Source organism: Pteropus vampyrus, unplaced genomic scaffold (assembly GCF_000151845.1).
Source record: "Pteropus vampyrus isolate Shadow unplaced genomic scaffold, Pvam_2.0 Scaffold10, whole genome shotgun sequence".
NCBI lineage: Eukaryota > Metazoa > Chordata > Mammalia > Chiroptera > Pteropodidae > Pteropus > Pteropus vampyrus.
In genome coordinates, this window is record NW_011888791.1 from 7,516,838 (window position 1) to 7,543,898 (window position 27,061).

General features: G+C 33.4%; 2 protein-coding genes and 1 pseudogene across 10 annotated transcripts in view; 1 reads left to right on the plus strand and 2 right to left on the minus strand.

The window, feature by feature from the left end:
- Positions 1–27,061, plus strand: part of MIS18BP1 (MIS18 binding protein 1) — a 48,351-nt gene that overhangs the window by 11,618 nt on the left and 9,672 nt on the right. For 7 of the 9 annotated variants that reach the window (XM_023522057.1, XM_023522065.1, XM_011376092.2 and 4 more), the window contains 11 exons: positions 512–585; positions 2,231–2,361; positions 5,128–5,215; positions 6,593–6,750; positions 9,385–9,536; positions 9,997–10,096; positions 12,104–12,947; positions 20,029–20,201; positions 20,930–21,090; positions 23,021–23,166; positions 25,754–25,841. In XM_023522057.1, coding sequence (XP_023377825.1) covers positions 512–585; positions 2,231–2,361; positions 5,128–5,215; positions 6,593–6,750; positions 9,385–9,536; positions 9,997–10,096; positions 12,104–12,947; positions 20,029–20,201; positions 20,930–21,090; positions 23,021–23,166; positions 25,754–25,841 — 2,115 coding nt within the window. Of the gene's footprint in view, positions 1–511; positions 586–2,230; positions 2,362–5,127; positions 5,216–6,592; positions 6,751–9,384; positions 9,537–9,996; positions 10,097–12,103; positions 12,948–20,028; positions 20,202–20,929; positions 21,091–23,020; positions 23,167–25,611; positions 25,842–27,061 lie in introns of those variants that run through there. The other 2 variants (XM_023522069.1, XM_023522079.1) reach the window with 2 other exon arrangements.
- On the minus strand, positions 8,949–9,067 carry LOC111731065 (annotated as a pseudogene).
- Positions 15,831–27,061, minus strand: part of LOC111730703 (Fanconi anemia group M protein-like) — a 27,585-nt gene continuing 16,354 nt past the window's right edge. Inside the window, exon 4 of the mRNA XM_023522094.1 lies at positions 15,831–16,726. The gene's annotated coding sequence lies outside the window, so the exon portion shown is untranslated. The remainder of the gene's footprint in view (positions 16,727–27,061) is intronic.

The window sequence follows — 27,061 nt, forward strand, 5'->3', positions numbered from 1 at the left end:
AATACAATGCTATTAAATATAGATTGCTAGCAATCACTTATAGTTTATAGAAAATTGAATGCAGCTTCAAATCAACTTTGCAAAAAAATGCTGTAATTTTTTTAGGGGTAAGAGTGATAGTGACATGTATACTATACAACTGACTTTTTTTCTTCAAGTTACTGGGTCTTTGTGGGACATGGTGTTTTAATGGCTACCTTAGGATTTTAGGTGATTTATTTTTTCCTTTCATGGTTGAAATATTCGATACTAAGAATATTAAAGTATAATTGATTCTGGGTTGTAGAACAAATTATGCAGCGCAACTTCAGTTTCTTTTGCCATCTTCTCTGTATCATTGTTTATAAGAATTTTTAACTTGTTGCTATTTGAAATAGAATGTGATTTTTATATAGATGAGCACTAAAGAATCATATGGATTACATATGAGTTTTTTTTAATTTCATGTATATTGATTTTGTAGAGCTTATGCAATAAGTAATATAGGAAATATTATTTTATGCTTGATTAGGTAGTCCAGCTACAGGAATGGATGATTAAAATCATCAACAATAACACTGATATATGTGTAGAAGGAAAATTGATGTAAGTATAATATTTGAATATTCTTCTAATAAAATTTGTAATAAAATAAGATACCTGTGTGTAAGAGCTGAAAAGGAGATGCATGAAAAATAGCATCTTCCTACAAAATGAAGACTAAGTAGGTTACAAACTGAAGGCAAAAAAGTAAGTTGACTATATGTGTTGACTGTAACCAGCCTTCTTGCTTTTGCCTGTTATTTTAAAATTATGACAGTTCAAATTTGTATATACAATGCTTTATTTTTTTTTTCCAGAGGTTCTGATAAGTGGATTGGTATTATCTGCTTAATTATATGTGGTTAGTTAATATTTACTATATGCATTTCAGTCCAGATTCTCAACATCTAAATTGGGACAACCAAATATAAATTACTGATCCAGAAAAGGAATCAAAATTAGTTAGTTCTTGCCATACAGCTATATATTAAGTAATCATTGGCACTCTCTGGTTCTCCAGAGGTAGGTGGGCTTTGTTTAATTCTGCTGATCTAGTAGCATCATTTCTTATTGTTCAAAATCGATTTCTTAGTGGTTAAAAAAAAAAAAAGGTAATGAAAGCTTGTAATAAAGATAATACAGGATATCACTGTCCAAAGTACTTACCTGGAAATTTATGTTAAGTATGTAAAATCTGTCTTGCCCACTCTATTTCTTCCTGCCTTGTTTCCGTTTCCTGAATGTTCAAGAGGCAGTGTAGATTGCCTTGGTTGGAATCCTATTGCTGCTTATTCTCTTTGTCTTAGTTTTTTCATCTGCACAATGGTGATACTAATACTACAACTACCTTTTGAGTTATTTGGCAGATTAAATGAGTTATAGTTTTAAGACTTGAGAACAGTACTTTTAGAGTGCTATTTAAATGTTTTTAAAATAAAATTAATAAAGCAAAAAACAGAGGATGAGAAGTAATACTGTATTAAAGTACAGTGTCTGAATTTTTATCTCATTTGACCAAACGAAAGGAACTTACTTTCTTACTTTTTACACTTAGATTTAGTATGTTTATTATTAGTTATCTCATGAGAATGTTCAACATTTATCTAATACATCTTCATATTTCATTTTATTTTATATTTATTCTCAGCTTCATTTAAAGAAATATGAAGAGTACATTTATGGGTCAGTGATTTGATACTGCAGTTTGTTTTTTCCCTGGAACTTCTTTTTGGTACTTACCAAAGAGGAATGCAGAAACATTTGGCTGTATAGTGAGGGTAAAAAACCACAAGATTAGATGGATCCAAACTATAATTGTATGACAACTAACATAGTATAGGCCTTGAGAAGAGGACAGAGAAATCATTCTTTGAAAGCTTAGCGTCAGTTAAACGAAGTTGCAAGCATTGTCAGAACCAGATATTTAGAGAAGTTCCCTGCTTCCTTGCCTACAGTGTATTTTATACAAGGAATGTGGTTTGGTCACAGCATAGTTTTTTGGTACATACTCTGAGGATCACATTAGCCAAACAGTTGAATTCTGCTGCAATGTTTGGTCATCATATGTTTTGTAATTAATGATATTGTTAATATAGCTAGAATGCAAATTTATTACTTTATGTTATAAATTTACATACTTATCTATGTACATTATAACTAATGATCAATGTGAATATTTTGGCCTTAACTAAGCTATTTTTCCTCCTAGAGACATCACTGACATATATTGGCACAGTAATGCAATTATAGAACGGATTAAGCACAACAAACTTAGGACATTATCAGGCAACATTTATATATTAAAAGGAATGATAGACCAGATTTCCATGAAAGAAGCAGGTAATGGCTCATTATTAATTGATAAATTATTTTAATTAATGAAGCAGTTAACCATATTTCTAACAGTAATATACATGTTTTCAGTCAAAACTAAAAATTAAAACAATTGACCACACTATGTAGGATGATTATAAGCTGATCATTTTTCTCTGATTTATTCACCTTATTTGACAACTTAAGTCCAGTGATTTAAAACAAACAAACAAACAAACAAAAACACAAAAAACTGAAGTGCTGCTTATTTGGGAGGAATTACTTTATAAGAATACAATTTAACTTCCTAGTTCCTCCTCTGCCCAGCATACCCCCAGTCCTGGTATAATCTAATTTTCTGCCTGTGCCTTATGTATAGCTAATCTGACTGAAGAGAAACACATCTGGACAGTCTGTTTTTAATTTCTGATTACCAAAAAGTTGCGGTCCCTTATTGCCACTTGCTATCTTACCACATTTCCCTTACACATTCACTTTTCTATCCTCCTTGATAACTACTGCGTATTTTCACAAATCTCCAATACTTCCTTCTACTCTCTCTAGGGGGTAGGGGAGAAGGGTGGGTGGAGGACAGAGGGTATTATATGAGCAATAGGAACGATTAGAAAACATGTATTATACCGTATCTACTCACCTGCTTGCATCTGTATCTGCTTTTATTATGGGCTAACTGTTCATGTTCCTGTCTGTGTCAGCTTCTCCATTTGTACTCTTGCTCCTGTTTTCCCTCTTTTATTCAAAGATATCCCTTTTGTCAAAAACAGTCTCTTGTTTAACGATACTTCTTTCAATCACTGTTGCTTTCAATCAGCAAAATAACAACATTTATTATATCGAAATTCCTCTTGAAATTTTCCCGCTTTTTTCTTGGAATTCTCTTTAAGCGTGCTTCGATTCCCAGTTCTTCAATGAAGCAGCCCTTATAAAAATCACCGGTAGCCCCCACATTGCTAAATCCAGTATAATAACACAGTTAATCATACCTACCTCCTTGAAGCACCCTCTTTACTTGACTTCTGGAACACCGTATTCTGATTTTCATGCTGCCTCACTCCCTGTTCTTTCATAGTTTTTTTGCTCATTTTTCTTTTTTTTTTTTTCTTTGTCTCTAAATAATGGGGTAGACTAGGGCTCTTTCTCCACTCAATCCTGTGTCGATTTCTTTTAGTCTTTAAATCTTATCTGTATGGTGACAAATGAAAAATTTCCATCTCTAACCAAGAATACTCTCTAAGCTGCTCATTTTCCACTGCCCATATGACATCTCCATTAGCATGTCTGCAGATATCTCAAACTGAATATAGTTTTAAATCACTTAATGAGAGGGATATGTTCTGAGAAATGCATCATTAGGCAATTTCGTCATCATGTGAACATCAAAGTGCACTTACACAAACTCAGATGGTATAACCTATACCTCCCAGGTTACAAACCTATACAGCATTTTACTCTAGTGAATAGTGTAAGCACTATTCACAGTAACACAATGGTAAGTATTCATGTATCTAAACACAGAAAAGGTATAGTAAAAATACAGTATAAAAGATAATGATATACCTGTATAGGGATTTTTAAAAACTTTTTGACTTTTATAATACTTAGCTTAAACATATTGTACAGCTATACAAAAATCTTTATATTCTTATTCTATATTAATAGCTATTAGTAATGCATTGTGCTGTGATATCATGACAGGTACAATGTCACTAGGCAGTGCAAATTTTTCAGCTCCATTATTATATTATGAGACCACCTTTGTATATGCAGTCTATCGTTGACCAAAATGTCATTATGTGGTGCATGACTGTATATCTAAAACCTGATCTTCTCCTCAAATCTGCTTAGCCTACAGTCTTCACCCTCTTTTCATTCCAGTGGCTAGCCAAAATCTTTGGAGACATCCTTAAATCCTCAGTTTCTCTCATACCGACATCTAGTGTGTCATTATATCTTACTGGCATTGTCTCCAAAGTATATCCAGAACCTAGGCCTCTACTGGCCGCTGTAGTACAGACCTCCCTCTTTTGTCTGAATCATTGCAGTAACCTCCTAACTGGTCCTGTTTTTTTCTTCCCTTTTTTCCACAGACTCTTTTCAGAATAGTGGTAAATTTTGTCCTGTTAAAGTCAAATCCTGTTGCTCCTCTGCTCATAATCTTTCCATAGCTTCCTCTCTCACCCAAATGAAAAGACTAGGTTTGTAAAATGACCCCGATGACTTATAATCTCCTATGCTCCCCAGTTGCCTCTGTTACCTATGAGTAGCTTCCTAGTACTAGCCTCGTCTCACTTCACATCTACTAAGTTGATTTCTTTGTTCTACAAACAGGCCAGGCATGCTCTTGAATCATACAGTAGCCTTTTGTTCTCTCTGCTTCCATTGTTTTAACCCCATATTGTCATGTGGCTCACTCGCTGATGTCCTTCAGGGCTTTACTCAAATGCTTTTTCAGTGAGAACATCTCTGACTATACTTTTTTAAAATGCTGCCTGCCCCCCCTATTCCCCCTTAACTGCATAATTTTTCTTCATAGCATCAATGACCATCTAATAAGATACTTATTGGTTTGCTTTCTGTTGCACACTAGAAGGCAAGTTCCATGAAGTCAGGGATTTTAGTTTGTTTTGTTTATTGCTGAATCCTCAGTATCTGCAACAGTGCCTGAGACATAGTAAACAATAAGTATATATTTTTTCATTGATACAATGAATTAGTGACATCTCTTTAAAAATCTAGGCTTTTAGGTAATTTCGTTTGTTTATCATTAAATAGGCTATCCAAATTATCTCATAAGGAAGTTTATGTTTGGCTTTCCAGAAAGATGGAAAGAGCACATCGATAATTTTCTAGAACAATTAAGGTAAAGTACTTTTTTAACTTAAAAAAAACTTTATTGAAGCCTAATTTACATTTGATAAAATGCATGCATTTTGTGTATACAATTTGATGAGCTTTTACAAATTTATATACTCATGTAAAGTGGTTTTAATTTCTTTTTATGGAAATGCTAGTTTTGAAACTTTGATATTAGACTTTCAGAAGGCAGTGACACTTTTCTAGAATTTCTATCATACAAAATAAATCTAAAAGGAAAATAAAACCTTTGTCATATTTCAGGGAATCATCCTCATTGACCCTTTAAGAAGCATGTAGCAGTTAAATATGTGTCTGAAGTTCTTGGCTCTTTCTCTTTCATTTGTTCCCTCTATAGTCAGTGAATGTCAGCTGCTTAGTAGATAATTGTGTTGGCACTGGGAAAACAAAGAAGAAATTAATTCTTGCTCTTAAGGAACTCATAGGGGATACAGTGATGTAAGTTAATTAGTCACAGTACAATGGAAGAACTTATAACAGGTTGGCAATTTTTTCTGTAAAGGGCCAGATAGTATTTTTATAGGCATTCTGCTTCTATCGCAACTGCTCAACTCTGCCTTTGTAGAGGAAAGGCAGCTATAGACAGTACTTGAATGAATGTGGTTATGTTTCAGTAAACTTCATTTACAAAAATAAGCAACTGACAGGATTTGTCTTGTATTATTTTTCTAATAATAACAGTTTAAGTAGGAAATATAAAAGCATAGTAGGAAGTATTTAAGAGGTTACGTTTGAATCTTTTGACTTAAAATACCATGCCTGAGTTTTTCTGCTGGAGAAGGGATAGATGCCACAAAGCTAAATAATGTAAGATTAATGGTAATCTTTGCCAGTGGCAAGAAGGCTTTAGCTGAGGGAGTGACTTTTTTTTTTTTTAAATGTATGAAGTTATGGTTAAGTTTGGGTTTGGGTGAAGTTTAAAGTTAGGGTTAGGATTAGGTTTATGATTAAGGTTGAGGTTAAAAGTTAAGTTTAGGGTTACTCTTTGGTTTAGGGTTAGGATTGAAAATTAGGGTTAGGCTAGGGTTACTTTTAAGGTTAGATTTACTATTTAGAATTAGTGTTAGGGTGATGGCTGAGTTTAGGATTAATTTTAGGGATAAGGTTAATTAAGTTTGAGAATTAGGGTTAAGGTTAGAGTTAGATTTAGGATTAGAGTTAGGTTTAGGGTTAGGTTTAAAATTAGGAACAGTGTTAGGATTAGAGTTCTGGTTAGGATTGGTATGTTATAGTTAAGGTTAGGATTAGGGTTACATTTAGGGTTGAGGTTAGGTATAGGAGAGTTTCATTTATTTGTGGGTTTAGTTTTTTGTTTTCGTTTTTTGAGAAACAACATTAGAGGAAAAATACTATATGTTTTTAGAGCTTGTGAAAAGAAAAAGAGAAAGGCCAGGCAAACACAGAAAACTGGAAGTTTTGTCCCTGACACACAAAAATCAATGAAAAATGATGCAGGAGAAAACCAAACAGATGCCCTCCAAAGAGCCAGTACCACTTATGACCTTGATTGTGATCACTCAGGTATGTTTACTATTTTCTTCTCTGTTGGTATAGTGATAAATTCTTATATGAGCTCCACATTAATTTTTTACAGTACATAGAATATTGAGTTCTTATCTCATACTGTCCTAAAATTCCTGTTTTTTTACCACTTAAGGGGGGAAAACTGCAAAGCAGATTGCTCATAGTCAGCATCTAGCTTTCTTCATTAAATATTACCTTTAATTAATTAGAATACCAAGAACACTGATAAACATATCAGTGAAAGATGATTATTCTTTCATTTCCTAGACCAAGGGTACTTAAGCTGCCAGCCTACTTCAAACCTATATTAAAGATGCCTATATATTTGTACTAAATTTCATTCTTATTAATTGACAAAACCAAGTTGCTTTCATAGAGGAAATGGCATGTATTTATTGTTTGTTTGTTTGTTTGAATGACCATTGCTATAAAGATAGCTGGCAAAATGGTTTCAGCTCTTTGCCCAAACTATAAGCTGCCTCACATTCAATCCCATCCCCAACTCCTGTGGGGGGAAAAAGTATGAACATTACAATCTTTTTTAGATAATATAGATGACTAAAAGTTACTAGAAATCTGTTGTATAAATTTCTGACCGTGTAAACAAAGCTTTATAGAACTTCAATAGGAGTTCAGGACTGCTTCTGCCAAAAACATGGCACTACGCTGGATATGTCACTCCTCCACCACAGCACACCCCTCTTCTCTGTGTCCTAGGTCCCTAACCACTTTGAAACTTTGCTTATCCTCTCTAGTACAAAGGAATAAATTAAATATGCGGATGAATGCTTGCTCAGAGCTAAAATTTACTCTTTATTGTTGCTCCAGTTTCTTCTCAGCCCTTCATCATTTTTCAAATGTCATCCTATTTCCTGTAAATTAGATATCGCTTATTGTCATTGCTAGACCATTTTTAGTATTCAAGAGTCCTGAGGCTGCAGCACTTGCTGTATACTTTTTTACTCCTAAAATTAAAAGTCCCTAAACATATATCTCACTTTCAATCATTTTTTTAATCTTTAGTCTTAGATCTTAACATCTCCCCACACCTTATTTTTCAGAAATTTGCCCTAAATTATGAATGTTATTGGTAAAGTGTTTGAGGATACAAGTGTAAAAGACTAGTTTGTTAAACTATTTTACATGCCAGCTGTGTCCATAGGAAAATCCTTCAACAAATATTTTTAAAGTACCTACCATAAACCTTGATCTATGTTAGCCTTTAGGAACTGAGAGATGAATAAGATGAGATGCTCCCCCTTGGGAAGCTCAGGTTAGGGGCAAATATTACCTATGTCTTTTTGGATGTACTTTTCCTGGTGTGATTCATTAGGTCTTTGTTTTATGAAACTGTTAAGACATTGTGTATCCTTATATTACATAAGTTGTTTTGAGTGGTGGTAGTTGGTGCTGTTATTGCTTTTATTGTTATCGTTACACTTTTCATGGTTTTACTAAAGTAAAACCATGTCTAACATTAAACAATTAAGGTTATGTAAAAGTGTCAACCAATGATAATTAAGATGATGCGATTGTGTGCATATATTTTAATGATATGCCTAAAATGTAGTTTTGCATATTTAGTGCTATAATCTATATATCCTAATATTGCTTTTAAAATACTTCCTCTGTTATTAACAGAGTTTGTTAGAAATTATCTTTTATAATATCAGCCTCTTTCACTATACTGTAATAATCTCAAGAGTAAGGACCATCCACTATGTATCTTCAGGTACACCTTGTAGAAAAATAACAAATGTTTTTATAGTTTTATGTCTTTTTTAACTTACTTAGAATTTCAGCTCAATAACCGTTTGTTGAGTTTATATCATATTCTATATAATTTGGTTTTGCTTAAAATTAATTAGCATGGATTTAGTTATACTTTGGAGTGCATAAACTAATTAAAACATAAGAATTCAATCTGCCAGAAGAAATTTAGAGGGAAATAGTTATTACATTTCTGTTTAGTTGATGCGGGATTAAGATGAACAGGAATTTATATTTACAAAATGGTTTAACATTTATATTTTACCTTTAAATGTGACAACGGAGATCCAAAACAGATAGTAATAAATAATATTGCTGTTTCAATTTTTTTTTTTTTTTTTTTTTAAGGTGAGGCAACCCTTGGTTGACCTCACAGATTGCAAGGACCTTGTCAGCTTACAATCCTTTATTTTTTTCATTTTTTACACCTACAGTACCTGGTCTTCCTAGGTGGTCTCCCATCTAAGTACTAACCAGGCTCGACCCTGCTTAGCTTCCGAGATCAGATGGGATCGGGCTTGATCAGGGTAGCATGGCTGTAGACTTGTCTTTGTTTTTTGATGGGAATCAAAGTAATTTTATTATTTATTTATTTAATGATGACATTGGTTAATGAAATCCAATAAGTTTCAGCTGTACATTTTAACAATAAGGCATGTAATAAAAGTAATTTAAACAAAACATGACCCTATGCAGAGTGATTCTGTCCAAATAAAATTGCTTTATATCATAGTCAAATTTTAACAAATATTTACGATTTTGGATTAGACAGATTTTTTTCAAAGTGAATGCTTTAATGTAGAAGGGCAGCTTTATCTTTATATAAATCATTTACTGAAATCTCCATCTTTGTACTCATAGAGCTAAAGAATAGTAAGCATAGTAGGTCACCAGGAACTACAGAATTAAACATTTGCCAGAGTAATCACCAAAGTAAACCACCATTAAGGCTCCCAGATGACCAAATAAATAATACTGTTCAAAATGGAGAAGGATATGATTTATCTAATCAGGTAAGCTTTTACTGTACACTGTAGAGGGGTGGTGTGTTACTACTGAAAAGGTTCGGGGCCAAATCAGAAATCATGGGTTTTGTTAAGTGTCAGCTTTTCATTAGTTTGGGCATGTAGGTAGATGTCTTGATATTTATTTTCCCAGTGTCTCATTGGAAAAATGCAGGCAAAGTAATAAAATTTTAGTTCTTTGAGTAAAGTTTAAAGTATGTAAATATAAAAGCACTTGAAAAAATGACAGTGTTAAATCAGTAAAGGAAATATGTAAGATAGTGGATACCCACATGGTGCTTCCAAAGCTCAAGCTCTGATAAATGAGTTTCTGAATGCTTCCACTATGAAATTTGTGGAAGTATAGGTACCGAGAAATTTATATGCTTGATACATACTGTGAAAATGCTTGAGGTCTTGTTTCTAGGTAGTAGTTGTTACAGTAAAAAGTTATCTTTTTGTTTTGAAGGATTCGATTAGAAAAAAGGAATGTAAAAAGTTGTCTTCAAAGAAACTCAAAAATTGTGAAAGAACAACAAATAAAAGGATAATTAAAAGTCAGGAACAAGGTAATATATCGGTTTTATAATAAGTAGAAAGCTACTATTTGAAAATTTTTAAAATAATAAATGTGATCTTGTAGATTTTCAAATCTAACATGGTAGACCAACTATTTCAGTAGTTATAAAAGTTTGGTTTTGTTTTTTTACAGATGATTTTCATAGTAAAATAATTCATTACTTTAAATAACATTTACTTGCAGGTTTGCCTCCTTTAATCTAAGTACTAAATAATTTTTTTTAAATCACAAAATTATATATCATTTAAAAAATGCTTATAGGAATGTTTTAAGACTGAATCTTTTTATGAAATTAATACCATAATTTAGTTTTGTGTAAGTGTGGATTTTCAGAGTGATTTCATTGAAATCCTGGATACCAGAATTTGTATAGCCTTTTCTCTATGCATTAGCAAATTTAAAATTTCATGTTGAGTTAAATGCATTAGCTCAATAGCATTTTTTTCCATTTTATTTCTTATAAGTGAAAAAAAATGAAAATGGAGAACATTTATAAGTGTGTAAAGAAGTAGAGAGGAAATCAATACTGCTTAGACTATCAAGTTCATATGACTTAGGTCAAAGTAGCCAGAATAAGCTGAGTCCTTATTCAAATTATTTAATGAAATGAATAAAAATAGAATAAAAATGCTTTGCTCAAAATTAGAACCTTCAAAATTTTTTAATTGCCAGTTGAACATTTGAATATATTTTTATGAGGAATTAGAAGAAAACACTTCTCATGATATGAAGATACATGATTCCATTGAAAAGTCTTGTAGAAACTTTCTTGATTACTTTTGATTAGTACCACTCCTTCATGAATTAGCCTTTTTTTTCTCCCCAGCATTCAGTATTACCCACCATTCTTTTATTTTGTCATTCATCTTTAAAATGCTACATAATATATATAGGTTATTGCAGTATTTCACTGTGATGACTGGTGTGAAACTTTAAAATTTATGCCTATTTATAATTACAACTGGATAATTTAAAGTTAGAAATTAAATTAGTTTGGCTTCTGGTTTCTTAAGTTTTAAATTGAAGAATTTCCCTCATTTTGCTTTCTTTAGCGACATGGTATTATAAAGATTTCCAAGCTCTGTTTTGGTGGAAATCCCATGGTACTTCATGGAGTTTTGGGGAATTCAGCAATAGGGTGTCTGTCACCACAGTAAGGGATGAGAATGGGCCCTGTAGATGGAGTTCCATGTTCTCCTACTTCCCTCCTTAATTAGGACAGCTTTTGTTCTATGTGTTACATACCTAGTAAGGGTTTAGCAACCCTAATGGTTTTCTTGTGTCTCCTAAATATTTTAGCTCCAAGGAATTGATTTAACAGATATTTATTTAGCATCTAGTGTATATATGAAAGACTCTGAACTAACTCCAGCCAAAAAAATCTAAAAATTAAGACAAGCATTTTTTTCTGTCTAGTTGAAAGATAAGTGTGTAATTATAATGTAGAGCACATTGTCAAACATGGCATTATTAAAAAGTATTCTGAAAATTTGATAGAGCTTTCATTCAGTTGAGGGAATTAGGACAAAGTTTGTGGGCTAGATAGGTTAGAGGATAGAACTGAAACTGGTAGCGATTTGGTTTGTAAATTAGTGAAGGAAACTTTCCAAGTAGAGTGAATGGCATTACTGAAAGTTGAGAATCAAGAAAATTTAAGAAACAGTGGCCTCATAGACATAGAAAGAATATGGTTCAGATGTGAGTACAGTGAAAGATTAGAACTATATTTGAAAGCCAGGTACAAGAACTTATATGCACTCTAAGTAGACTATAAGAAGTCATGGACAGGTTGATATAGAAAAAAGTATGTATTTTCAATCAAAGGGGTGGTGATCTGAACAAACTGGTGCTTCAGGAAGATTAATATGACAGTAGTATGTAAAGTGGGGTGGAGAAAAACAGTATATTTTATTTGTGAAAATAGTTTTTCTATACTTTATTTTGTTTATAGCTAATTTGAGATTTTGATGTTTGTTTTGTCTTATGAAATTAAAAGAGAGAACCGAAGAATCGAATGTACCTATTGATATTATCATGAGGGAACCATTTTTCTCAGACAAAGAAAGAAAATATACGGTTTTTAATCAAAAGGAAGTTTATATTGTAGTAACACCACTTAAATCTAAAAACGTGATAGAGCAAAAATGCATGAAGTATAATCTGTCATCTAGTACCATTAAAGCAGTAGCAGATTTTATAATTCCAAAACATCAAAAGGAAAGTGAGTCACACTTAAATGAAACACGTCTGATCAGTAAGCCCACAAAGACTTTTGAAAATGCATTTGAGTGTGGTGTGGGTCATAAAAGTAAAAACAAAGAAGATTGCAGTGAACGAGATTTACTCACTGTCAACCAGAAAATAAAAATATCTAGTCCTAAAAAGGAACAAACAGTCACCTCTGACTTCAAGAAAAATACAAGGTTATCAAAATTGAAGAAAACTGATAATCAAGTAACTACATCATTTCACGAGCATCAGTCCTCATCAGATTTGTCTGACAAGAGTGAAACAGAAAAGGAAATTAGAATAAAAGCTGGGCTTGCTAAGAAAACCACAACAAGAAATACCAAAGAAACAATGGCTCATCAGAGAAAAAGCACAAGGAACACCACAAGGAAAATCTCAGTTATTTCTGAACCTGAAACTGAAGAAAGTGAAAATGAATTTCATATCAAACAAAAGAAAGCTAGATGTTCTGCTAAAAAAAATCCTCAAAAACCTGATATTAGGAATGAGTTTCCAGTTGATAGAGTGGAATTTGATAAGACGAAGAGGCTTTTACCTGGTTCAGTTCAGGATGAGGAATGGAATGAGAACGAATTACAGAAACTGCATTGGTAAGTAGTTAGATTTGACTCTTGTAATATCTAGAGTGGTCACAAAATAGTTGAAGACTATAATGGACTCCAATAAGAGGTTGATTTAATGACTTCTTATCATTAATATGGAAGATATCTAAAAACAAATGGAGAGAAATTAGTTTATACAGAGAATGAAGGGAAAATACAAATAACTTCCAACTAGGTACTTTGTGGCCATCTATACAATCTACATGTGAGGAAGGTAAAAGTGACTTACTTTTCCTTCCCATTTAATATTTCACCTCCCTCTCACCAAAGGTAACTATGTGAGGGGATGGGTGTGTTAATTGAGTCGATTGTGGTGATCATTACACAATGTTTATAATGAAACAATCATGTGTAGACTTTAAATATATACAATTTTATTTGTCGATTATACCTCAATAAAGCTGGGAAAATAATTCAACACAGACAAATGCTGCTCTCACAGCTTCACATTTTAAGAAATATTTGACAATTAAATATTATAAAACCTTCAAATTGTAGATCATTTAATAATTTTTTCCGCCTTCATTAATAGAGAAGAAAAGACTCAAAATTAGATGATTTTTCCAAGGTTTCATAGTGTTGCTGATAAATCAGGTATGATAAGAACTTGGTTTGGCTACATAGACGACGAGCAGTTTTAGTAGTTTAGTAGTATTGGAAGCCAGATAATAGTTAAGCAATGAAGAGTGAATGGGAGAGTAAAGACAGCTAAGGTGGACAGCACAAGAAATTTGGCAATGATGGGGACCAGAAAAATGCATAGGTAATAGAAGAAAGTATGAGGGTAAGGGAAGATGTATGTTTGGTTGCTTGCTTATTTGTTTGTAAGATGACTCATGACAGAGTATGGTGGTATGTTGACGGAAATGAAAGAAAAGATATGATTGAAGGATAACATAGAAACCACATTCAGTGTTTCACTCCCTTGTATACCCCCCAACTGTATAACATTTGGAATTCATTTTCAAATCTACCTTCTTGAAACACTCTTAAGGATCTGTGCCAATATACTCTTCCTTTTTCAGTTGCATAAATGTTCCTTTTTCAGGCATACAAGGTAATGTTCCTTCTTATTCTCCAAAGTACATGGTTTGGCTGCTTTCTTGCTGTATTGTGCTCCTCAGTGATCTTTTCCTCTCATAATTCTAACTTTCTTCTTTGTGTAGGAACTCCCAAATCTAGATCTCTGGTCCTGAATTCTTGTATTTAGATTTGTATATATATTTCCCTTTGCCTGCTGGACATCTCTGTGTAAATCTCGCCTACTTAATATATCAAAAACCAATAACTTAATATATCAAAAACCAAACTTAATTTCTCCTGCCTGTCCACTTTGCCTGACATTCCTGTTTCTGAAAATGAAATTCTTCCAGTCAACTAAGTTTAAACACTTTATTGATTTTTTTAAAAATCTGATTAGTTCCCAAGGAGCTATACATTCTTCCACAGGGTCATTCCGTCTGCACTCGTTCTTGACACTGCTTTTTCAGAGCTTAAATACCTTTTGCCTGAACTATGGAAATAGCCTTGTATTTACTTTATTTTCATCTGTGTAATCTGTTTTTTACATCTCCAGACTAATCTTAATGTATAGTTGTGGTTCTGACAAATCAAAAACCTTCATTGCTGTCTTACTAATCTTCAAACCATATAAAGATTCTCCTGCTTTGCATTGAGAGCATGTAATGTTTTGACCTCAATTATCTTTTCCAACTGTATCCCCCATCATTTCCTTGTAATAAAGGTTCTCAACCTTTGCTGTATATTCAGATCATCTAAGAACTGCAGAGATTCCAGTTCCAAGATGGAGTAAGTACACTCCACTCTGTTGCTTCTGTGAAGCTGTAAAACCTGGACAGAATGCATGGAGTAGCGTTTTGTTGACTCAGGAAAGTAAATAAATAATATAGCAGGTTGGTTGCGGAAGACTGGAATTTTAAGTACCATCAAATTGGCAGCAATTTCCAGTTTGTCCTCTGGTACCCCCCACGCTAAACTCAAGGCTGCCTAACACCTGGAAGTGGGCACTGGGGCGTGACAGAGAGCGAAGAAAATCCCTCCACTTCTGGCTTGAGGAACAGGAAAGGGGACTACCGACTCTCAGAAACAGTAGAGGAAATGCCCCAGTTCTCTTTATTTTTTCTCTTACACCACCGTCCCATGTAATCCTGCAGGGATGAAAATCACAGCAGCACTTGGGACTCATGTGCACCTAAAACTCTGAAAGTAGGGCAAGTAAAGGTCTCAAGAGGGTGGGGCAAATATGTTTTTCTCTTTCTGTCCTCTTTGCTTAGCACTGGAGAAAGGTGCAATTGTAAAGAGTATGCAGCAGAGCTAGGTAACTAAAGCCCCCAGCTTTCTTCCAGAGAAGTAAAAATGGTAACCCTAGGGAAGCAAATATTGCAGAGAGGGAGGAGCTAGCTAAGGACCCCATAAAGTTGTTTATGAACTTAGGGCTCACCTCTGAGTTGCACATGTGAGGATCTGATCCTAAACTTCATTCCTAAGACTGACAACTAAATGAAGAGGTAGACCACTACTGAGTTGCCAGGCCAGCCACTCAGTGTCCCACACGCAGGATATCCTAATATCACTATAAAGCTTTGACATTGAAACTGCAGCCACAGAAGACTGACTGGAATTTATAGCTCAGGTTACAGTGAGGTTGATTACCTGCTAAAACAAAATTAACATTCTCCATACGATGTCACAAAGACCCAGAGTTTTATAATAAATTTCAGAATGCCTAGGAAATAATCCAAAATTATTCGGCATACAGAGAACCAGGAAAATTTCAATTCTCATGGGAAAAAACACCAGTGTTGAGATATTGGAATTATCTGTCAAGATTCTGAAGCAGGTATATAAAAATGCTCTAGGAACTAAGAGCAAAAATTCTAGGAATAAATGGAAATTTAGAAATCTTAGCAAGAAACAAAGTTTAAATGGAAATTTTAGAACTGCAAAATAAGATAATCAAAATAAACTCATAGGCTCATAGCAGAATGGAGATGACAGAAAAGAAGCAGTATCAGGAATGAAGGAATAGCAAGAGAAATGTTAACTATATAGGTTAAATATAATAGACTATTCTCTTGAGTTCTTTAAAATGTTTAATGATTGAAAGCAAATGTTATATGATGGAGTTTTCGGTATATGTGATATACTGATTCTAAGTAGACTGTTAAGTATGTACATATCAATCCCAAGAGTGACCAATAAAAAGCTATACAGATATCTTCAAATATACAAATTAAAATAATTAAAATAAACTCAAAAGAAGGCAGAAAAGGAATAATAGGAAATGGAAAAAAAGCAGGAAACACAGAAAATGGTTGACCTAAATCCAAACAATTCCATTAAATGTTAATGGTCTTGTCAAATGAACTTAAAAATTGAGTCTGGAGACTTTGGTAGAAATAAATGAGTAATTTATTCAAGGATCTTAGAGTTTGCAAACTAGAAAAACAGCTAGGAAGAAACTCAGAAGTGTTCCAAAGAAAACAGAAAAGTTAAAAGTTCTTACAAGCAAAAAAATATATTGAGAATTATCAGTCCTGCATTCTTAGCCCTAGGATTGGCCTACGACAGTTATCAAATGACAGGCAGTCAGGCTGATGGATGCCAGGTGGTTCAGAAGATGGGCGCCAGGAGGTCTAATCACATCTGGTCTGGATAATAGATGTCAGGTGGTTGTATTTGTGAGTCCTTCAGGGGATAGAGGGTTACCTGGAAGTCCAGATGCACATCCAGGAAGTGATGCAGGACTAGAAAGTTAAAAAGAAGTACCAGACTAGTTAGAACAAGAATGGGGTATTTCCTCATGCCTCATATTCATGATTTTAGCAGCTTGGTTAAAGTGAATCCATTTTATATATTTCCTATCTTCACTCTCTCCTCAGTCTAAATGCACTACTTAAAAGACATTGTCAGAACAAATTTTAAAAGATCCCACCATATGCTATATAAAAAAAAACCTCCAGATTTGACGTGGGTAAGTTAGAAGGATAGAAAAAGAAAGCTGGCGTAGCTATACTAATACATGTGAAAGGTTTCAGTAAGAAAATTATCAGGGATGAAGTACATTACAAAATGATAAAAGCGTCAATTCATTAGGAAGACATAACGATCCTAAATGTATATGCACCTTTCAACAAAACCTCCAAATACATGAATCAAAATCTGACAGAACTAAAAGGAAAAGTTAGCAAATCCACAATTATAGTGGGAGACATCAGTGCTCTTCTCTGTCATTAACAGAACTAGTAGACAAAATTATGAAAGATATAGAACTGAACAACAGTCCTAAATGACATGGAACAGTCCACCCAATAATAGCGGAAAATATTATTTCCATGGTTAGGTGGATCATTCACCAAGATAGAACATGTTTACTAGGTCATAAAACAAATCGTATATTTTAAAATAACTGAAATCATACAAAGGGTGTTCTCAGAGTATAACTGAAAGTACAAATCGAAAGAAAAAACAGGAAGATTTCTAAGTGGTTGACAAATAACAGTTGTAAATAATCAGTGGGTTAAAGAGGAAGTTTCAAGGGAAATTATTCTGAACAAAATAAAAATCAAAATTTGCAATGTAAGCCCAGAAGTTCATAACTTCATAGGGTGTTTTTACTGAGCTCTTCTCTCTTCCTGATTTCCACCATACCTGCTGCATAAATGAATTGTGGTACATTCTTAAAATGAATGGACTACTGAGTAATAAGGGAAGGACTACTGATACTTATAACAATTTGAATGAATTTCAAAGGCATTATGCTGAGTGAAAAAAGCTAGCTTAAAAGATTATATATGATTCCAGATATATGAAATTTTGGAAAAGACAACTAGAAAGCAAACAGATTGAGGATTAGCAATGGTTATAGTGGCGAATGACAACAAGGGTAGCACTTTGGATTTTTCTTGGTGTAATGGAACTGTTCTGTATCCAAAAAAGTTAGCTAACTTAAAATTTACAAAGTGCCTAGACTGCATACTATTAATATTCTTAGGTTTGGGATACACTTTTCTGGTTTTTTCAAAGCTCTGACCTGCAGCCATTCCTTTGATATTTACCATACTATAAATATGAACTATTATTCATTTCTTAACTATGTCATTTCCTCATTTTCATTTCTTTGCCTCATTTTCACCTGTTATATTTTTATCTGTCCTTCAAATTCTAACTCACATCACTTTTTCCCTGTAACTTTTTCTTCATCACCTATTCCTGCCACCCACTCAATTAGATATTATGTCTCTTTCTCAAAAATGCAAAGTATTGCCACTCCAGACCTACTGAATTGAAATCTTTAAGGGTAGAGTTATGTATCTATTGTTTGCTTATTTGCCTCCATGCATTTTTGCTGTAAGCTCCACAAGTGATTCTTAATTGCAGTCAACTGCTTTGTACTCCTCATCATGCTTATAACCTAGTAGACAGATATTTAACAAATAATCATTGTAATCACTGTAAGAAATTTATGAGAATATCAGAGAAATCTGACTTAGGCAGATACTTAAACTAAGATCTGAAGGATAAATAAGAATTATTTAAGCCCAAAGTTCATGATAAGTGCATTTTAAATAGAAAAGTATGTAAAAGTAGAAAGCATATTTAGAAATATTGTGAGAAGGCCAAAATGACTACAATATAGAAAGCAAGGGAAGAACAGTACAGGATGAGACTGGACAGATAGGCAAAGAACAGTTTAAGTCATTAAATATTTTGGTTTTTATGCTAAAGATAAGTGAGTTTTAAGTAAGACTGAAGTGACATGATTAAATTTACCTTTTAAGATTTTCAGGGAGGACATGAGTTAGTTACAGACTAATTATTAAGTACTTTAAGTCTTTTTATTATAACAAGAGTCCTTTTCAGCAGTTCTAGACTTGCAAATTAGCAATATACACAAATATTGGAGCTTGAGCTTCTAATTCCCTTCAATGTTCCACCTTAGAACACTTGTGAAGAGATTAATTGTGCAAAAGCATAGAGCATTCAGTAACAGTATTTAATGCTATAAGTGTCTGTTCTCTTTTTATGCACGGAATGGTATTCTGTAGTCAGCTTGTACCTGTTAACAAGAGCTGATTTCTTAATTTTCAGAAATCTTACAAAATGTTTACCAGTCATTATTAAAATTAAACAACAATTTTAAAACAATACTCTGAATTCATCACTTCCTAATTATTTTAGTACATTTTATTATGTATACCCTTTAGGTACTTTGCATCAATTTTATCTGTATGGTGGAAATTCCATTTAATCGTGTGCCGTGGCACAGTTCTTATTCCTCATATAGTGACATCATGTTGGTAGCTTGAACTTAGCCACATCAGGGGTATTTACAATTGTGGAAATTGGAAAACATTGCAAAAAAGGACTTTTTAACCCCAGAAAGCTAGTTGTTAAAAATTTACCAGCATGACATTGCACAGGTTAAATTGGTGAGTTATATAGATCTTTTCTGGCTAAACTATCAACCTTACCACAATATATAAAATCTATTGGGGGGGGAGGGGCAGTGCAGTAATATGTGTACCAGGTCCTAAATAATCATTTACAAATGAACTTTTAGGATGTAACTCATTTGTTAGAATTAGAGAACTACCTTATATTGACTTTTTTTTCTACTTCAATTTTTCATTTCCCTCAAGTATTGTATCTCAAATACTGTGTTCTGTAAAGTATAATGAAAGCAAGCATAACACTTTTTAATAAGTTTATAACCTATAATATTTAGGAACTAAGAGCTCTTCTTCCAACATACTTAGCATCAGTAATACTTGAGCAACAGTGTAGAAACATTAGTCGTGCTGGAGTCCCCCAAAAGATGAAATCATAGATTAGTTGGACTTAGGAGAAAATGTTTTAAGATTGGGGGTGATTTTTCAGGTTTATTTAATAGATTATATAACACACTAGTATGCATCTACTAGATAAAAATTATTTTGGTAAAATTCTTTCAGCACAGTAAATTTAGTTGATTTGGTGGTATGCATTCGGGAGGTTATTTTTATTGATTTAAATTTCTTATTCTTTAACTGGTTTTGGTTTTCCATAGTGCTTTTGCATCTGTTCCTAAGCACAAACCTGGTTTCTGGTCAGATGTAGCTATGGCTGTAGGTTCTCGGTCTGCTGAAGAATGCCAAAGGAAATACTTGGAAGATCCCCGAAGAAAAGGATCCCAAAAACATGTCACTAAGAAAAAGCCAGTCAGTCTCAAAGGCCAAAATGGTAACCTTTGCAGTACATAGTTTTTTCCTAGTTCTCCATATCAATTTCTCTTCACTTACTAAATGTATTTTATATTTATCCCTGTGTCTTCTTATAGATGTTTTCTTAAAGTTTTAAAGCTCCAAAGATCATGTTTACTTTTTAAGTCTTATCTAGATAGTTACTTCCATCAATATTAGCTTTAGCAGCCTTATGCTTTGAGTTTATTCTAGGATTTCAATGTCTGGATGGATTAATGTTGGGTCTAATTTAATTTGAGGCCACCTGGGTAAAGTCCCTAGTAATTTATAAGAAAACTCAGAATAAATTTAGTTTTCTTGGTTCCCAGGAGTACATACTTCTGCCCAAGGTTTATGCCAGAGAAGTCCTATACTAAGCTTTAGGGAGTATTCAGTATCTGAATCCTAATTCATTGAGGTTTATATTTTAGCAAAATCAATAATGAAGTAGGCATTCAGTAAGAAGTGTGGGAGGTAGCCTTTCTCACAAGGTAAAGACCATTTCAACCTTGCCTAATTTTATGTAGTTTCTTCATGAGTATCTTGAGGGCTAATCATATTGCACAGATCCCAGTGTAGAAAAAAATCATTTGTTATATAGGAAACTTTAATAAAGGCTGAGTTTACATAATATGAATATACAATTTAGATTTTGCAGAGTTTTTTAATTTTATAGGACAGTTACTATAAATGTCAAATTCTCACCAAAATGTTTTGCTGACTCTTAAGACAAGAGATGTGATGCTGACAAGAAGCAAACTATTAAGATAACTGCCAAAGTGGGAACTCTTAAAAGGAAGCGGCAGATGAGGGATTTTCTGGAGCAGTTGCCAAAAGATGACCATGATGATTTTTTCAGTACAACACCTTTGCAGAATCGAAGAGTACTGGTAAGACTCTTAAATGCATGAAATCGTTTTCTTTATATTGAATTTTATCTTTCATTTTTACATATGGTTAGTGTTCATAATATTTAGGCCAAAGATTGATAGTCTCCACAGATATGACCAGAGTACAGTATAGGAAGCAGTCTGCCAGTACTTGCCAATCTCCTCTTCACTGGGGTTCAGAGGTAATATCTGTGGAACCAAATAGAAAACCCAGAAATAGACCAAATGTATATATTTGAAATTTCATAAACAATGAGGTAAACTTTTTTAAAAAGTGATAAGATTATCTACTGTATAGGAAATTCGGGGTAGGAATAGGTGACAGCACAAGACTGACATTTGAATATCTAAAAGAATTTTTATATTATGAAAAACCACATTAACTAAAAATTTCAGTGATTGGGATAAAATATTTACAACAAATAAGCCAATAATATTTATGATATGAAGAACTCATTCAAATGTTACTTGAATAATGTGCAAGATCACAGAAAAAGAGGGCAAGAAAAAATTCAAAGACTGAATGAACACTTGGGAAAACTGGTCATTTTAGCTAGTGATCAAAGGAAAACAAAGTAAATTATATATAAGTGAACCTTCAAAGTTATGGAATCTTTTTAAAAAATAAGTTAAAATATTCACTAACAAAAAGCAGTGGATACATAATTGAATCATATCTTCTGGATAGCATTATGGCAATATATGTCCGCTGTAAAGATGAATCCTACTCATGGGAGATTATCCTAAGAAACTGAAAAGAAGCCAGAAATCTTCACACAGGTATTCATTGCAGATTTATCTTTACATCAAAAAACTGGAATCAATCTACATACCCTTTAAGGATGTTCTTCATAAACATGGTGAAATATAGTACAACTATTAAGTGCAAATTCGAGACTGTTTCTAGAATCTAAATTAAATATTAAGAATATTAAGATTAAAGTAATATAAAGATAGGTGAATAGACAATTGGACTAAGTGTAAAGTTGAGTTTTAGTGAGCTAGACTTAGTAATTTTTTCATTTACAAATTTCTTAAAATTGTTAAATCACTTCCAATTTGAAAGGCTACACAGTGCTTTAATAATTTAGTAACATCATTATGTGGGCTCCTTTTTTGCCTATACAGGTTGTAAAGGGAGGTATTTTAAGGGAGCCAGCTGAGGCTCTTATTATGTTCTCTGCCCAATAACCAGTCCTTTAGGGGTTGTACTCTTTATATTATTCCACCGTCATTTCAGGTTTAATATATGTTTTGGCCTAACTGCAATAGTAGCAACATTTTAAAAGCAAAGATAATAAAATAAAAAAAGGCAGTGAAGTAGTTCATTTTCTGTGGCATAAGTCCACTTTCTCTAAGGTTTTAATATAAAGGTAAGTAAAATCTTAAGGGTTAAATCATTTATTGGAAATAAATACACACAAAAATTTAATACTGCTTGAGTTCCTATTAAGTATAATAGTAAATGAATTATAGTTTTGTTCTGTTTACACAGAGGTTAGTAAACTATGGCCCATGCTCCAAATCTAGCATACCATCTTTTTTTGTAAGCAAAATTTTAATGGAACACAGATGTGCCCATTGTTTACATGTTGGCTGTGGCTGCTTCTCTGCTACAGCAGCAGAGTTAAATAATTGGGACAAAGACTGTAATGGACCACAAAGCCTAAAATATTTACTCTCTGACTCTTTACATAAAACTTTTGCTGCCCCCTGGTCTACACAACTTTTTGAACCAGATGTCATTGTTTCCATTTTACACAATAGAAACGAAGTTTTATAGAGGACATGGCTCTATTCTCTACCTACTAATATTTTTCATTATCTGAGAAAATTATAAGGTAGAAAAAACTTATCCCACAAAGAACATTTTGTGATGAGAAATTTTATTTTTAGGGGTGCCTACTGATAATAAATGTTTGCTTTCTAGTTGCCGAGTTTCCATTACAATCAAGAGGATGATATTCTGCCAAATATGGACAGAAATCCAACAACTCCATCATCAGTTATCTTTCCTTTGGCAAAAACTCCTCAGTGTCAGCATGTCAGTCCTGGAATGCTAGCCTCTATAGATAGGTAAATATTTACACATGATACTGTAATTCTCTGTATCGGCATTTAACATTTCATAAGTTGAAGAGAGTAGATGTCAATAATGAGTCATCATTATTAAAAAGTCAAGAAAGAATAGTTCCTAGAAGTCAAGAATGGACAGTTTTGGCAAGTAAGGTTGTTATTCAATAGTGTTGAGACACAGCTCACACTTTGTATGAGGATAAATTCCAAATGGATCAAAGTTTTGCCTGTAAAAAATTTTAAAACATACCTAAAGAAACCTTGGACAATTATTTCGTAATCCTAGATTAGTGGTCTTTCTAACTATGATGCAAAACACCCAGAAGCCACTAAGAAAAAGAATGAGTCAACTAAAGTTTCATCTGATATACCAACCAGCCATAAATAACCAGAAGACTAAGAACAAGGAAGTAAGTGTTAAATAACAAGTGAAATAACAAGTGCAGAGAAAAAGGAACCCTCATACACTGCTGGTGGGAATATAAATTGGTAGAGCCACTATGGAAAACAGCTCCTCAAAAAATTAAGAATAGAGCTAACCATATGACCCAGCAATTCTTCTGGGTACCTACTCAAAAAATTTGAAAACATGTATTTGTAAAGATATATGCACCCCTATGTTCATCGCGGCATTATTCCTAGTGGCCAGGACATGGAAACAACCGAAGTGTTTTTGATGGATGATTGGATAAAGATGTGGTACATATATACAGTGGAATATTAGTCAGCCGTAAGATGAAATACTGCCATTTAAGACAACATGGGTCTTAAGAGTATCATGCTGAGCGAAATAAGTCAGGTAGAAAAGGAGAACAATCAGGATTTCACTCATATGTGGGACATAAAAATAAATGAACCCCCCCTCCACAGAAACATTGACACAGACAACAGTATGGTGGTTACAAGAGGGGAAGTGGTGTGGGAGGAGATTGAAAAGGGTAAAGAGGGTCAAATATATGGTGATGGGATGAGAATAAACATTGGGTGATGAGCACACAATACTACATACAGATGATGTATTACAATAGCATACACTCAAAACTTATATAATCTTATTAACTGTTACCCCAGTAAATTAAAAAGACAAATGACAATGTGAGAAAAGACCATGTGGAACTCATCATAAGAAAAAGGCTAATTTTCCTGATATAGCACTCCTAGAAATTAGGAATGCCATTTGCATGCATTGTTCGTGAGAAGGTAAATTAGTTCAATCTCTGCAGGCAGCATTTTGTCAGTGTCTATCAAAATTATAAATATACATGCTCTTAGACCTAGCATTCCTGCTTCTGGATTTGTGAATGTTCAGCTTACTCATTGCTATAACAGCAAAAGACTGGAAACAGCTCAAATGTCCATCACTAGGGAGTAATCAAATAACTTTTGGTACATTATGTAGTTATAGAAATTAATGAAGAAATTCTTTATGTGCTATTATGGTAAAATGCCCATGATATATTAAGTGAAAAAAGACACAGTGAATTATGTTACCATTTGAGTAAACTGGGGTGATATATGTGTGCATGTGTATATGTATATACTTGTATGTGTAGATATATGCATATATCATAATTGCTTTATTTAAGTAGCTCTGAGAGGATACATAGAAACTGGGAACACTGAAGATCCTAGGGAAAGGAACTAAGATATCTTGGGAGACTTTGAATTTTGAAGTAAGCGAATATAAGAACTATTTGAAATATAAATAAAAACAGGAGTGGTCAACAGTAAAATATCACAGAGAAAAGATGGAAAGTGAGAAGGCCTAAAAATAGGCTATTCCATTTGGCACTTAAGCCGGTCAATAGCAGATCTAGTAAGAACAATTTCCGTGGGCTGTGAGAGGCAGAATCCTGATAGTGACTCAGAAAAAAGTATTCAGTACTCATGAAGCTTGGTGAATTTTAATTTGCATTTATTTGACAAAACCAACTTTTTCTTAGCAATCTACAAATTATTTTTTATTTAGTATTTAGTGCAGGTGAAAGAGTATTGAGAGTATAATTTTGGACAAAGTTTTTGGTAAGCATTTTGGTCAAATCATCAAAAGCTTTAAAATATTCCTTTGGCCCTTGAATTTTATTAGTCAATTCTAAGGAAATAACTAGAAATAAAAGGCTTGTGAGCTGAATTGAAGACTCAAGACAGCTGGAAATTATAAATTGAGGGGTTTTCATCACCAAGCGTATCCTTAAAGTGATCAATTTTAAGATTCAATCTTGACAGGGAAGTAGGTGACTGGGAGAAAGGACTGTAAGTTGTGACAAAAGGGAAGCAGTCCCAGGGATAAGTGTTGGTGAGTTTTAGAAAAGAGGCAGCAAGGTGAGATTGGAAAGAGCACAAATGGGTTAATGAACAATAAGCAAAACCATAATTTCCTAGAATATACTTATTTGGTGTTTCTGTTTCCTTTAAATACTTGAAGCTTTTTGTCTGTCTCCCTAGGTACACCATTGTCATTTAAAAACTGGAAAAGAAAGCACATTTTTAAAATACTGAAACATCTTAATTTCGTCAATTGCTGTTCAACCTGTGGATAAAAGTATGGTAGTTAATGCTGACTTGAAATTATTTTGTATTCAAACAGGGATGATTGTGATAAATATGTTTTTCATATGCAAAAAAACCATAAAAGTAAAGGTGGCGTTGTCTGGGGGATTATCAAGAAAAAAACAGTAAGTATGTTTATTCTTCACACCAGATTTATTCAGGGTATACTGGACAACAATAAATTATGAGAGTTATAAATTATGTCACAGTCCTTACTCTCAAGGTACTTACAGCCTAATACAAGTAAATAATAATATGGGGCCATGAGTGAGGTAAGTATGTAAGTGCTGTAGGATTACAGATGGCAGTTGACAGACTAAAGCATTTGAAGAAAGTGAGAATGGTAAAAAATTTTCATTCAAAAAGTCAGGTAGGGTGGGAAAAATACTTATAGTTCAGGGAAGGACATTTCAGGTAAGACACAAAAGCGTATCTGTTCAGTGATTGGGGAATAATTCAGATTAATTGAGTTATTGTAATAGAATAAGAAATCATCAAATCCCATGCAGCTTCACAATGATTTCAAATGTTCAGATTCAGCTACTTAATTTCATATATATATATTTAAAATGTAATTACACAAAACAACTTTAACTTTGATATCTCCTTTGATAAAAGATTCTAGGAGAATCCTTTATCTTCTTGAATTTTGGATAACTTATAACCAGATAAAAGTACAAGTATTCTGGAAAAGCTGATTCACCTCAGATGTCCTCAAAGTAAATAGCTAATTTTACAGAATGGTAATTTGTGGGGGTAGTGGAATGGGGGACTACCTTATTCCCTGAAGATATATTCCTTCTGACCAGATTATGGTCATCTCTTCCTTGCCTATGAAATATTTATATTACACACTAGCTACAGTATAATCCCTCTCAGGATTATATAATCATATCCAATCTTTATGGGCTTCACGTGTCCACAGCAAATGGTAGCTACCTCTGGGGACTTTGATTTAAATTCAGCCTGGAGACTAAATTCTTCAAAAGATATCTCTACTCCATAATTGAAGATGAAGGCAAACTTCCTCTGTTTCTTAGATTCCTTTTGTCCAGTCCCACATTCCTGATGAAAATAAAATTTTGGTTTGTAGCAAAGGACCAGAAATCATCTTAATATAATAAGAAGTCTTCTATTCCTCTTTTTGCCAGTAAGAAGCTGGGTTGCCTTGACAAGCGTTTCTCAAACTTCAGTTTGCATGAAAGTCACCTAGAGAATCTTCTTAAACCTTAGATTCTGACCCAGTAGATTTGAGATTCTGCCTTTCTAACAGCCTCCAGGTGATGCCCCTGCTGCTGATCCATGGGACCATACTGAGAAGTAGCAAGACCTTAATCTCCTGTTC